At 39.0% G+C, this 13,164-nt stretch overlaps 2 protein-coding genes across 4 annotated transcripts in view; one reads left to right on the forward strand and one right to left on the reverse strand.

Annotated features, from left to right (window-relative positions):
* Positions 1-394: 394 nt before the first annotated feature.
* LOC135940051 (retinol dehydrogenase 14-like) lies at positions 395-11,949 on the reverse strand. 3 transcript variants are annotated; one of them, XM_065484726.1, is made up of 7 exons: positions 11,734-11,949; positions 9,143-9,346; positions 6,935-7,096; positions 6,086-6,208; positions 3,954-4,152; positions 1,989-2,098; positions 395-912 (listed from the first exon to the last, which is right to left on the reverse strand). In XM_065484726.1, the coding sequence occupies exons 1-6, from the start codon at positions 11,813-11,815 to the stop codon at positions 1,999-2,001; spliced, it is 870 nt and encodes a 289-aa protein (XP_065340798.1). In that variant the 5' UTR covers positions 11,816-11,949; the 3' UTR covers positions 395-912; positions 1,989-1,998. The 3 variants fall into 3 exon arrangements, with proteins under 3 accessions (XP_065340798.1, XP_065340788.1, XP_065340805.1); XM_065484716.1 differs by having other exon boundaries at positions 395-1,032; XM_065484733.1 differs by lacking the exon at positions 395-912 and adding an exon at positions 1,514-1,925.
* Positions 650-13,164, forward strand: part of LOC135940047 (serine/threonine-protein kinase 32A) — a 40,157-nt gene continuing 27,642 nt past the window's right edge. The window contains exon 1 of the mRNA XM_065484701.1: positions 650-871. Within this exon, the coding sequence (XP_065340773.1) occupies positions 661-871 (211 nt within the window). The 5' untranslated portion in view covers positions 650-660. The remainder of the gene's footprint in view (positions 872-13,164) is intronic.

The following is a 13,164-nucleotide window of genomic DNA, read 5'->3' on the forward strand; positions in this document are numbered from 1 at the left end:
TCAGTTGCGGCGTCTAGTCTGTTGGGTGATTTTTTTGTGGAAATACAACCAAGCGCAAACAATCTCGTTGCTAATGAAAATCGGTGAAAAGGCGGAGGCGTTGCGGTGCACCTTGCCGCCTGCTGTTTATTTCCGTTTCAGGTGCGATGCTGCGAATTGACACACAATTCCTTCTAGCACTTTTCTCTCTGTTAGAAAGATTTAACAAAAATAAACTTTCCAAATAGCTGAAAAATATTTTAACCTGAGAATTTTTTTGAAAAGCATTTAATTGTTTTCAATAGAAGGAAAAAATCAGAAAAATCTAACAAAACTACCATAAAAAATTGTTATTTTTGAACCGAAACTCTCTTCTTGAATATTGCGGAAATGGTAGGGAAATAATATTTTGTCCATGGTGTGTAGCATTTTAATTTGTTAGACAATAATTAGAGACTATTTCATCCAGTTGAAGAATTGCCAACACTTTCATCAGAGAAGGCAATAATGAGAAAAACAATCGATCACGAGGGAAATTTGACAAGCCTGAGGTGTGGTTGGGGGCTGAAGCGGCGAGCGAGCGGGCAAGGGTGGCTACGGCCATCGTCGCCCCGCAAAATCAACAAACTGAGAGCGCAGGAACAGGGAGGGGCGTCAGCAGCGATTTAAAGTGCGCGTGAAATGTTGTGCACCGCGAGTTCAGCTGGCAGTCAGTCTGGTGGTTGGAGGCGCAAGGGTCGTACGCACGGAGATGGCCGTGCCGCTCAGCTGAACGCACTCTCTGCCACCCTTTCGCTCTCGCCGCCCGTTCCCGAACGGCCAACAACCATGGGGGCGATGCACCCGTCCAACAGGCGCGTGGTTAACCGGGCCGACAGCGAGAAGGAAGATGGTAAGTTGAGTTTTTCACTCTTGCTAAAGAGACCTGTTGAACTTTGAGATTCGTGGAATAAATCTCTGCTTCTATCTGATTCTCTACATTAATTTTGACTGGGAACGAATTATTCTTGTGATTTTTAAATGATCAGTGTGAGATTGTTACGGCAACACGATCTGAAAACATAATGGAGCCAGTAAGACGATTTAATTTAAGGAAAATCAAATATCCTATGGTTAGTAAACAAAGCAAGTAGCGCGCAAAATTAAATATTAATAATGCTTTTTATCTTGTGCCTTATTTTATTCTAAGAGAGCAACTACTCTTCGTCGCAAAAAAATAGTGACCTATGATGATGAGTTGTAATTTTAATATGGAACAACCAACCTTGGGTGTCAACGTTTTAACAAATAAATTTTTAGTGTTCTTATAAATGTGAGAACAATGGTAAAAAATTAAAACCATCGAATTTTATTATTAGCTCCACAATTTTTTATCAGCGGCTCTGAAATTAATAAAATAAACAAGACCATCACACAAATATAGCTTTACCTAAGAACTTGCTTAGAAGCACAATCGATATGATCGATATTATTATATAGCAGTTTCCTCCTTTTGGTGCGAGGTAAAATATTTAGCATATTTAGTTCTGTATAGTCTTACTATAAGTGAATTTGCAGCATTTGGGAGCATGCAGAGTGATTTATTCAAAATTAAAATACACTTTACAACTGTAAGAATACACATGACATTTTTAACACGTATCTTATAAACCTGAAGTTGTCTAACCAGACAAGAAAGATTGCAAACAACATGTCATGCCAATTTTATAAATCAAAATATAAAAACGAAGGAATTATTTATTTAGTTTGTGTTTAAATTTTAGGAGCTTTCAACGTATACTTTTGCCATGAAATGATATCAAACAAGTCCTCACACTTTTGAGAAATTACACAATCATGTACAACAGATAACCATTTTTGTTAAATTTTGCAGCTATGTTTTTTATTTTCACAGTTTCTGATGATTTATGTTATCCGAATTGCAAACATCCGCGCAGAAATATAAACTGATAAAAATATTATAGAAACAAAAGAAGTTAAAATGATTTGACCGAGCGAGTTTTGCTTACCATTTCCTTGTCACGATTGCTGCTGCAGTAGTTTCTCTGTTTCTCTCCACAACTTCCTTCCTGCATTTTGTCCCCACGCGAGCGGCGACGTCAGCATTTGACGGCAGTTGCTGAAACAAAATAACACTGTAATTTCTCAGAAATAATCCAATTTAGGGTTGCAAAACGGTAATTATTATGCAAAACATCATCGTGACACTCAATAAGTTTGCTTGGCATGTTTATGTGGGTGAACTAATATAGGGAATGTTTATCCTGAGCTCGAGCAATGCACAGTATGCATTGTTAAAGTCGGGTGATGGTCGACCAGTTGGAAACTCTAAATCCAACCGCAGAGATCAACATGCTGGCGATAGTTGAGTCAAATAATAATACGCATTCCATGCACCAGTGATCAATTATCAGATTCAAATCCGCTGCTGCCCTTCATCCTCGACCAAACTATTCACCGCAGATACTAGCTTAGCACAATAGAGATTTCGTGATGGCACAAATAAAGCGAATAGATAGATTGCGATGGTAAATGTCCAGCATGATAGGGATTTTGGAGTTTAGATAGTTGGCCAATCACGTAACAAATATTTCATTTTAAAACACAGCCCTGAAACAAAATGTCATGCTGTCCGAAAATAAAAAATTAATTTGAAGAGTAACAAGCAACTATATGGGAACTAATTAATTAAGGGCGTTCATTAAATTAAATTAAGGTTGGAAATTCGTCAGTCGGGAAGCCTCAAGCAAATGAAAATGCGTCGTTGGAGGAAAGTCCCCAAAGGGCGCGACTGCTGCAGCCGACAGGGCTTCCGTATTCATTACACCGAGTCTCGCGACACAACAGAGACATCAGATATACGCCCTGTAATAATATTTTGCCATTAGGCTCGTGCTCGCTCGCTCGCAATTTTTGCCCTCTGGTAATTAAAACTATAGCTGTAGATTTTAATTAGAGAGCCTTCAACTCTTTCTCTGCGCTCGCAGTTTGCGCATGCAGGCTCAGAAGGAGCTTAATTTAAAAGAACTCCAGCTGCTTTTCCAGCTCGCCAGGATCCACCCACTCGCGTGGATCTAGCTTGTCATTAAAAATGAAAAAGTGCTGCAACTCTGCCTTGAGCACGCTGCCGGGTTTACGTCGTTATCAAGGGACGCGAGTGCTCGGAGACAAAAGACTGCGCGCACAACTTCATAATGGGGCCTGCAAATTAACGTGGTTGCGCACTCGTCACCGTCAAAATAACTTTTGATCATCGCAACGTGTGTAATGAAATTGCTATGATATGCGAAGAAATATTGCCATAGAAATAGATATTTATGACAGTTTCGTAGCATAGCTCTTCTCAAAAGATATATCTGATAGAAAATATTTGCTACTCATAAGCCTGATAAAGCTCTGAAAAAGTGACTTTCGGTTTTTCAGTCTTTTAAATTTTAGAAAATGGATTCATGGCCCTTTTAGCACCTAAAAGTCATACATTTATTTTGGGCAAACCATAGGTGAACCTTAATTTGAAATACAGGAAATACACAAAATAATTTTTAGACCTAAATAGTATTTCTTCTTGGTGTAAGGGCAGGATTGAATTGTTAAAAATGTCTCCTGAAAAGAATTTAAATTTTGGTGCGAGATGTTCAAGTCTCTGAGAGAAGTGTTTATTTATAAATTGGATTGAACTCTTTGGCGCTTTCAAATTTAAACAGGTATCTGAAAAGAAAAATTGCTGGTAAACTGCTTTATAGCGGGGGAGATCAATTTTTAATCGTTCTCAATAATTAAGCTTCGCAAGAATTTTTACTAATTAATTGTTTTTTTAAACTTGGAGAGCGAAAAAATTGGAAGCAAATCACTGGGCCAGCATAAGTAAAAGCTCATCCAGTAAATTATCTGTGTAAAAACAAAAAGGGGGAAAACAAACATACAAAGAGCTGCGTGGAATTAGGAGCTCTTGTGCCTTTTCAGCAATTTCCTACCTGTAATAGCAACCAGTGTTCTGGGCGAGCTTGGGTTCGAGCGCGCAATAGACTGTGGTGTGTGCCCCTTGAGACGCAGATTTGCTGAGTGCCGAAATGATTGCGCGGCCGAGGCTCCTCCGCTCCTTGTTATGCATGTGCCGGCCGAGTTCTGTGGAAACGAGACCTGGGTGCACCGCATACGATCGTACTCCTTCACCTGCACACAGCCATCAAAACAGAATTATAATTCGGCCCGGTTACCAGATTTCCCGAGAGACATGCCAATGCAAATCTGCTCGTTACTGCCCGAATTAGTTCGCCGGCAGCCAGACTCAACTTTTCGGCCAGGTGAAAATCCCCGGAAACATGTTTTATGCATGAGCTATTTCGGTGGCTCTAATGTGCTGGCTAGTTTTATCATTTACAAAAACTCGAGATGTGAAAAAAATACTTCAACATGATGATATCAACGTAAATTATTTAATTATTTTAAGATAATTAAAAATTGTGCGAATTATACATCATTATAAATCAATTTTTAAATAAAATATTAGCTTCAGGGTGTTCTAATGAAGAGTAATGCCAACATTAATGTTTTGCGTTAATTCAACAGTTTAATTTTTGTGACGGTTTAATTGTTTGATGTTTTTGTGAAAATCGTACTAATTACAATTTACTACCCTATTCTACCAATGGTCAAATCATGTTGTATTTGATTTTGCAAATAGAAAAGTAAACAGCAGGAAATTTAAATTGGTAGCTCTAAAGAATATCAATCACTCTCTGGTGGTCGCGTGTGTCCAATTAACACACACAAAAATCCCTGTAAAAACAGTAAAACACTAAAAGAAATTGCATTTTGTACATCCCTCGCAGTTAAAAACAAAACGCAGAAGCAGGTGGTGCGCAATTTGCATGGACATTTGCGCGCGCGTTGGAGCGCTAGAGGCAAAAATTGGTGCCCGCCGGTGCACGTTCGCGAGCTTTAATTAAAGACCTTTTTGCCTGGGCTGTTGCTGTCGCGCGTACGACGTGTGCACATGAACCGCACTCTCTAATTTCGTCCACGGCGGCGTGCGTTCGGAAAAGCGATTTTTGCTCTAGAAGCTGCTTCTATGTATAGTGTGCCACGCGTCACAGATGAGATACTTTTTTTGCAGCCGAGAAAGCCATTTGGTTTCATCCATTTAGAATGGACGTGTTTTTGCAACAAAAAGCGTGGTACAAAAGAAAACCGTCGCACATACCTGCTTGCAAATATTAAAAAATGTGGATTTTTACTCATAATTGTCTTGAGAGTGTCAGTCCGCAATGCAGAAAAATGGGATGGAAGATGTGAAAGTTTTTCAAAAATTTATTTCGTGCAAAATATTGACACGATTTTGATTTTTATTAAATATTTTTGCCCCGTCAGAGCATGCATGTGAGTGAAATGCTAGTTTTGCTGTTGTTAAGCAAATGTAACCAGTACCAGCATCAAAATTTTACAAATGTTACTCAATTAAGCTCCTGGCTGCTGTCACTGTCAATGTTAAAATCTTTTAAAAGACCTGCTTTGTGCTCGAGTATCAGTTGACACAAGTTTAGACAAACGGTAAACAAAATTATTTAAAGCAAACATTTTTACACCCATTAATCGCACAGTAAAATATTGTTTTGTTAAATCTTTGACAGAATTTCTAGCTGCGTATGTCAAAACACATTGCTGCTTGGTGAACAGATTTTGATTTGTAGTATTGTAGTGCCAATTTAAACGATAAATTTTTAAATCGAAATAATTGATAGGTCAATTTCAATCCTATTAATTCAATTACTTTTATTAGAAAGCAAATGGGATATCAAAATACCGATTTTAAGTTTCATGTCCCAAAATTAAAAAAAAATGGATCGTTGCGTTTCGCTGGATCCAAATCATGATCAAGAATCCATGCCAAAGCATAATCAGGAGAACGTCAGCGAGGAGAGGTGTTTTTGGAATAAATTATACACACGTCGATCGCGCAAGCAAATCGATGCGATAAGCGCCTAAAACCTGCCCCAAGCAACTTTTTTCGCCTAAGCTTTAACGTGAGAGAAAATCCCATCGTTCCGGGAAAGTTTTGCTTTCTGCAGAATTGGCCGTCCGATAAGCCAAAAAGGATAAATCTTACCCTGCATCCTGCGTCCCAGCTCCTTGCTGAACAAAACGTTCGCCAGTTTACTTTGAGCGTAAGCTTGGAAGGGCTGGTACGATGAGTTCTCCGACTGCAGATCCTCCAAGTTTATTCTGCCGGCTGTAAAAGTAACATCAAACAAGATGTTCACCATTACTATTACACACTATAGGCCACCGCGTGGCTTTGAACTCTCGGTGCCTATCTGCTCTTTTGTGTATAAAATCTTGCCTCATCTGGAATAGATTGTGTATGCTTTTCAGGAATTTGAAAAGGTAAAATAGAATCTCTGTGAGGCGCATAGGTCTCGAGTAGAGATGTTGGTTCCTTTGCAAATGAAGCAGCCTGCATTGACCACAGAAAGATCAACTAGAAAATATCTTGTATTACCAAAGGAAATATTTTTCATATCGTGTATGAAAGCATTACGAGAGGCTCTTCCTGCTACAAATACAAACTTCATTTAAACCTTCCACGTGCTGATCATTGAAAGCCTAACAATGTGAAATCTCACGGCCGGTTTGGATGCTACAAAATGCAGATTACACCCATGCAAATTCCTTGCTAATTCTTTTAAAGCCGCACGTTTTCGGTTAAATTTATTAAATTGTGAACGCAAAGCTATAAAGCGTCATTTAGTAAAACCAATTCCTAGGGCTAATGCAAAAGCGTACCGTTCATTTTTTGCGAATCCAATTAATGGAGAAGCATTTTAATCAAGCGATAAGCCAAATGAGCCAGGCAATTTATCTTGGCCAAAGCAGGCCTCGGCAGAGCGCAGGCAGGCCTTGATCTTTACACAATTGGAACGGGCGGCCTCATAAATTTAGCTAACGACTTATTTACCAAAGTAGTGCGCGTGGCTGGAAACCGTAACGACCCTGGAAGGAGCCGAGTGCATTAATTGCGGCAGCAACAATTTGCTTAATAGGAAGTGTCCCACGTGGTTTACTCCGAACTGCATTTCAATGCCGTCCTCCGTAAGCGAAAATGGGCAGGCCATTACTCCTGAAAAAGGTTAATTTTTAACTGTAGCTGAATTTTTACAAATTTATTTGGAAAGCATGGAAAATAAAAATCAATGTTTCACTGCGTTCTTTTAACTGTTCGCTAAAAAATGGACGAATTTCACAAAATTGTGTGCATTATTATTTTAAACACCACTTTACGGAGTGCATGTGTAGCAAGATAATTGAATCGGTCCTTAGCAGCAATCGCGAGGGACGACGATCGATTTTATAAATCTAGCCACTGCTGTGTTGTAACGCTTACGGCTACAGCTCTTTTGTGTGAATTTGTGTATTTTGCTGGCTTTCGATAAACCACATAATATGGGTGTAGTTTGTTAAGCCTGGGGAAACGGAATTTGTTTACAATTTGTATGCTACACAAACAGTTGTGCTGATGGAAACCAGGGCACGACATTATCACAGCGGGAAACAGAAATGCGCAATTTGTACATTTTCGATCAGAGCAACATGATTAGCTTGTAACAACAACATATTTGATGGAGTATTCCTTCTAAATTGATTTCCTGTGTACGTGATGAATAAATCTATATTGGGTTCAGGGTTCGAGGAAGCCTTATGTTTATTTGCATTAGTCGCGTGTGAGGCTTCCTTGCAGGAAAGTCTGGAAATAACTGTCAGGCAAATATCCTATTTTGGAGCGCATTTATATCTTGTTCTTGCCTTATTCATATTCCACAAATAAGTGCACGTGACCATAACAAGACAAAAATAGACCGGTCACTCACCATAATAAGCTGCGGTGAATTTTTCGCCCATGATCCTATAGCCAGAGGGTATGAAATGAGGCCAGTTGACGGGGGATCAATGGCGGCGGGACAATCGGCCGATCAGTTTGCTAATTAATGAGTCCCTCGATGGGCAATTTCGCCTAGCTAGCAACCAGACCTATCCATTTCAGCTGAAATTTTTACTCAGAAAGTTCGTTTGAGTGCTATGCCGCACTTACTTTCAATAGCAAACAAACCGTTCCCTTTCACTCTTGAACGCATTATGATGCAATCAATGCCTGTCCTTGTCACAGGACGTACATCCCCACCGGAGTGAAAAATAATTGGATTTAACCGTCAATTTATGCAAATGCTCGTCGTTATTGCGAGTGGGCTGCTTCTGCCAGCGTCAATGTTCGCCATGAACAGCAGTTATTAACATTCTCAATATAATTGCATTCATGTGAGAGAGCATGCACTGGCGACTCGCCGAGGCAAAGTGTGCTGGGCGAAGAAAATTCACGATAACATGATATATGCAGATTTTCTCCTCCTTTATGTGAATAGTTATTTACTTTTCTGCTTGTTTGATTTCACGACCCTCTGGCTGATTTTTTGGGCAATTTTCAGGATCGATTTTTGTGAATGCGTACTGTTAAAAAAACTCGAAAATTTTGCAAAATTGAGCACTTTTGCCTTAAAAGCCCCTGTTTCAAATGATATGTTACTTCTCACAAGTGCGCAGGGATATCTTAGCAGAACATGTTGCTGTTCCTACTTTGCTTTTCTTTCGTGAAATGCACGTTTGATGAAAACTTCGATTGTTGGGCAGTCCAAACACAATTTCTTGGTTTCTACTAGTTCCACCTCTGTGTGATTGGAACTTAAAAATTAGACATGACCGGCTCAAACCTAAAGATCTGGGTCCCATACATTTCAAATTATTCAACCACAAAGGCTCCTTTGAAAGCACACTTGGCAACGTTTGAGTGGTCACCGCAACTGTAAAAACTTTGTCAAACGACCCATAAAATACATTTCCTTGCAGTCGAACGCTCCAAACTTGGGCATCATTCCCGCGAGGAACACATAAATCCGACCCCAAACCGCACGGTGGTTTGCTTGGGCGTTTACAGTAAATGGCGTCAACCACCCTCTGGTTTTATGTGTCTGCCTCGTTGGCCTTCCTTGTTACGTCCGCGTGTGTCAGTCAAAGCCTCAAAGCGCTCTTATTACATCACCGCACACGGCAAAGGTCGGTGGGTCAGTTCTCTCTTGCTGTTCCGCCTGTGATCGTACGCGCGCATTACACGTACCTGCATTGTTTATGAGCAAATTAATGGGCAGCCCTTTGTTGAGCACCCGGTCAGCGCACTGCTTCACCGATGACAAAGAGGCCAGATTTAACTCGACGTGCTCCACCTGCGCGGCCCCGCCGTCCTCGCACTTAGTCATTTGCAGCTCCTGAACCGCAAATTTGGTTTTTTCTGAGTTGCGACACGCCATGATAACTCTAACACCTGAAATACAAGCGGTTTGAAATTAAATTAGTGGTGTTTCTAGTCTCCAATTGGTTGTGAAAAGCTTACATAAATAACTCGTGGCAAAATTCACCGTCAATTTTCAAGTAAAGTTGGAAGAATCTGAGTAGCCTCAACACATTTATTGATGCAAAAAGTGCCTCATTTTGTTTTGAACTGTTGACCTTTTTCCATCAACGCACTATTAAGTGAAAAAGCAAGTTTGGCTCTAAATTTTAATCAGCTGCTAAAAATGTTCAAATTTTTTGTATACCTGATAATTCAATGAAATTATTTATTAAGTTTTCTTCAATTTAGAGAGTTAATTTCCTCGATCTACCCATCACATCAGCTGCGCTGCATTTCTTCTATCCTACGTTGTTTTTCTAACAAACTAAATTTACCGCAGCATGAAAAAGAAATTAATACTTGGGTACACAGAAAATCAAGAGCATAGATTTATTACCTCTGAGCTGCACGTGTTGGGCCGCAATAAAAAAAGGTGGTAGGATAGTGGGTGGGCCGAGGGGGAAGCCGAAATTTATGGCGCATTTTTATCTGCTGTGTGCTGCTTGATGATTAAGGCAGAGGAGAATAGCAGCGGACAAAAAGGCTGCGAGAGCGAAAATAATGGGGTGAAACGAAGCCGTGCGGAGATGGATTTGGAAATAAATTATCTGGCAGCGATCGAGCGAGAAACGGCAGCAATTATTTTGCAGTATTGGAGCCTTTCTCGCGCGTTTTTCATCTTCAAAGATATCAAAAAGGAGACAAGAGACGATCATTTCGACTTTTGGCAGCACTTCATGCTAATACCAGCTCATGCTTTACCAGAACTTGGATTGAAGCAGTTTTTTTAGAACTCATACTTTTGTGCACGTTGAAAAATTATTTAAATATTCGCTGTTGTGAAGCTTCTGCCAGCAGATATTCATTGTGGTATAACTCAATTCATGTCAAACTCTGATGTGATTTGCGTGCACAGCAATGCGACTAAAATTGGATTTTCGTCATCATTGTAAAAAGAGTAATTGATAAATGCCTCCCATATACAGGACCAAATTGTTGAACTAATTAAAAAAAAATCTATGACGCCCAAACAAGGACTAGTCCGTTTAGATTATTTTTTCCTCTCTCAGACCTGTACAAAATTAACATACCTTTCTCGACTGAAAGTATATTTTACTCAGGACTTTTTTTCACTATTTTTGTGAGTAATATGTCACTAGAATTCGCTTCTTATTTTCCACATTGAAAAAATCAAATTTGGTAAAGGTTTTATTTTAAATTATTGTCCATGTAATGAAGAATTCATAAACAGTTTTTGCAGATTTATTTTTTTTCTGTTATTTAAAATTGCAGCTCACAATCATACCATTTTTTTTAGATATTCAACGACCGCTAGAGAGCTTGTCTATTGGAATGCACTGAGCGTACAAACAGCTTGCATAGCTCCAAAGCGATTGACATTTCAGCGAGTGTGTGGTCCACGCAATATTCGGAGCGGTGCAGCCCTTGTTGGATTAGTCCATTAAGCCTTATCATTTGATCACACTACGCTCACAAAGACCACACCGATGGGTCTCACTTCCACGTAAATCGATAATAATGCTGGGACCAAAGTGGTCAAATTACCCGCTTTCCTGCTTTCAATTGAGTAAGCACATATGCACCCACATGATCCTTTAGTCAGCTGATGCCATAGTTTGTTTGGTTGCGACTGCAAGGTCTGCAAAAAGGGCTAATCTTCCAGATGAACAACACAATTTGTTCAACGTCAGTACAAGATATTTCAGAATAAATTTAAATAAATGTTGCAATTTAATTCAACAGACAACTTGAGCAATTATTCTAAACAAGACTTATCAAATAGAATGGTGTCATGGTTGAATTCTTGATCGATCTAGTTTAGATTCAAAATTTGGTTTATTACGGATCAGCAGGGCAACTATACCCCATACATCCACGTCCAGAACACAACAAAAAATATAACAAAGCATTTTTTTGTATTTGATAACAGGGGGAATAGTAAAATCAGTCTATCATATCAGTATTTGGCAAGAATTGTTTGGCTCACTTTTTATTAGAGAAATACTTAAATATGTCAGCTTCGTTGATATTTTTTTTTAAATCTTCTGATGTTAAGATACAATTTCACTTATGCATTTTGGTTACAAAATGATGAATATACTCCTCCTACACACATTTCCAAAATGTTTTTGTTTTTTAGAGACGCAAATTCGTCCAATTTTACCCAAGTTGAATTCATCAGCGAATTTTAGTCGAATTTCACAAAGCAAACTGGAAACCTTATACTTAATTTCATACAAGTTTATGTATGAACCGACGCGGAAAATAGCAGGCTAATGAAAAAGAGCAAAGTTCACCTTTTAATAAGAGCTGCCTAGCCGTTTCCTTGCCGAGGCCTGTGTTGGCGCCCGTAATGACCGCACACGAGCCCCGGTACATTATTCGCCGCCGACTCAGACGAAAGCGGATGAAATTCGACACCTGCCCTCGAACCCCATGCCAGTGGGGAAGCTTTTCCCAATTATTCACAGCTGAGCGGTCGTCCTTGTTTACATTTCGAGACAACACCTGTGGCTCATAGAAAGAGAAGGGAGAAAAACTTGACGAGCAACAAGCACACCTGAGGTACCGTTAACTCGCTTTGTACCTGCATGGCGCCAAATAAGCGAAAGGATGCTGCTCATCTTCACGTAGCATACAAATAAACGTGATTTTACCTGAACGTTAAAATATCTACTAACAATTAACTCGAAATTTAACAATCTAAAAATAATTATTTATGGACTCAACTGTAATTCTCACCTGTTATATGAAAATATTTCCAAAACCTGTCCTGTATGTATGTATTTTTTGGCTTATGTTCCATTCTTCAATCTTGCTCAAGTATTAGAGTTAAATTAAATAGACGGAACTTATAGAGCAGGCAATATCTGTATAGAGATAGATAAAAATGAGAAAGCTCACTTTAAAAACCAATATAGCTTCATTTAATTTTGACTGGAAAAATCGCGACATTCTTTAAGCGGTTTAGTCTTAATTTCTGTCTAAATAAAGAGTAAGCATTGTAGGATTTTGGCCATAAAATCGAACCAGGTTTTTTCTTTATTTACAAACCATTTTTTAATTATAATTTTATCTACAGCGTAGAGTAAATCTGTTCTGGATTCTGGTAACTAAGGCTTACTTAGTAGATTGATTTGTCCATGATTTTCATTCTTCTTCTGGAAGGATCCATATTAAGTGAACCCCTGTTTGGCAAGTGGTCTTCAGATCTTGATGAAATTCGGTGGAGATGATGCCCTAGGGAACCTAAGTTAAACCCTAAAATATTAGGTCAAAATTCCAAAAATTGTTCATTTTACAGGGGTTCAAAATTTGAGATTTTTGAAAAAGGTGATGTTTTCGGCGATTTGTAACTTGGACTCTGTTTATAGAAAACACAAAAATTAGGTATCCAAAATATTTTACGTTTGATGCCAAACAACTTTCCCACGATGACCAACTTCGTAGGTCAAAGGTCAAGGTCACTAAATTGGGGTCAAACTTTTCAAAAAAATCCCACATACCCAAGTACATAAAATTTGGGAAATTCAAAATAGCCAAAATGTGCCTCATATCCATGGTAACAACATATAAAAAATTGGCGATACGTTTTTTTTTCGTTTTCGAGATATTTTGAATTGAGTGTTTAAAATCGATGTTTTCCGAGTCTTCTGATCATCAATAAAAACACGTTTTCCGCTTAATCTCAGCTTCTATGGGTCCGATTTACAAAAACCGCACACCGT

Source organism: Cloeon dipterum, chromosome 1 (genome assembly GCF_949628265.1).
Source record: "Cloeon dipterum chromosome 1, ieCloDipt1.1, whole genome shotgun sequence".
In the NCBI taxonomy this organism is placed as follows: Eukaryota; Metazoa; Arthropoda; class Insecta; order Ephemeroptera; family Baetidae; genus Cloeon; species Cloeon dipterum.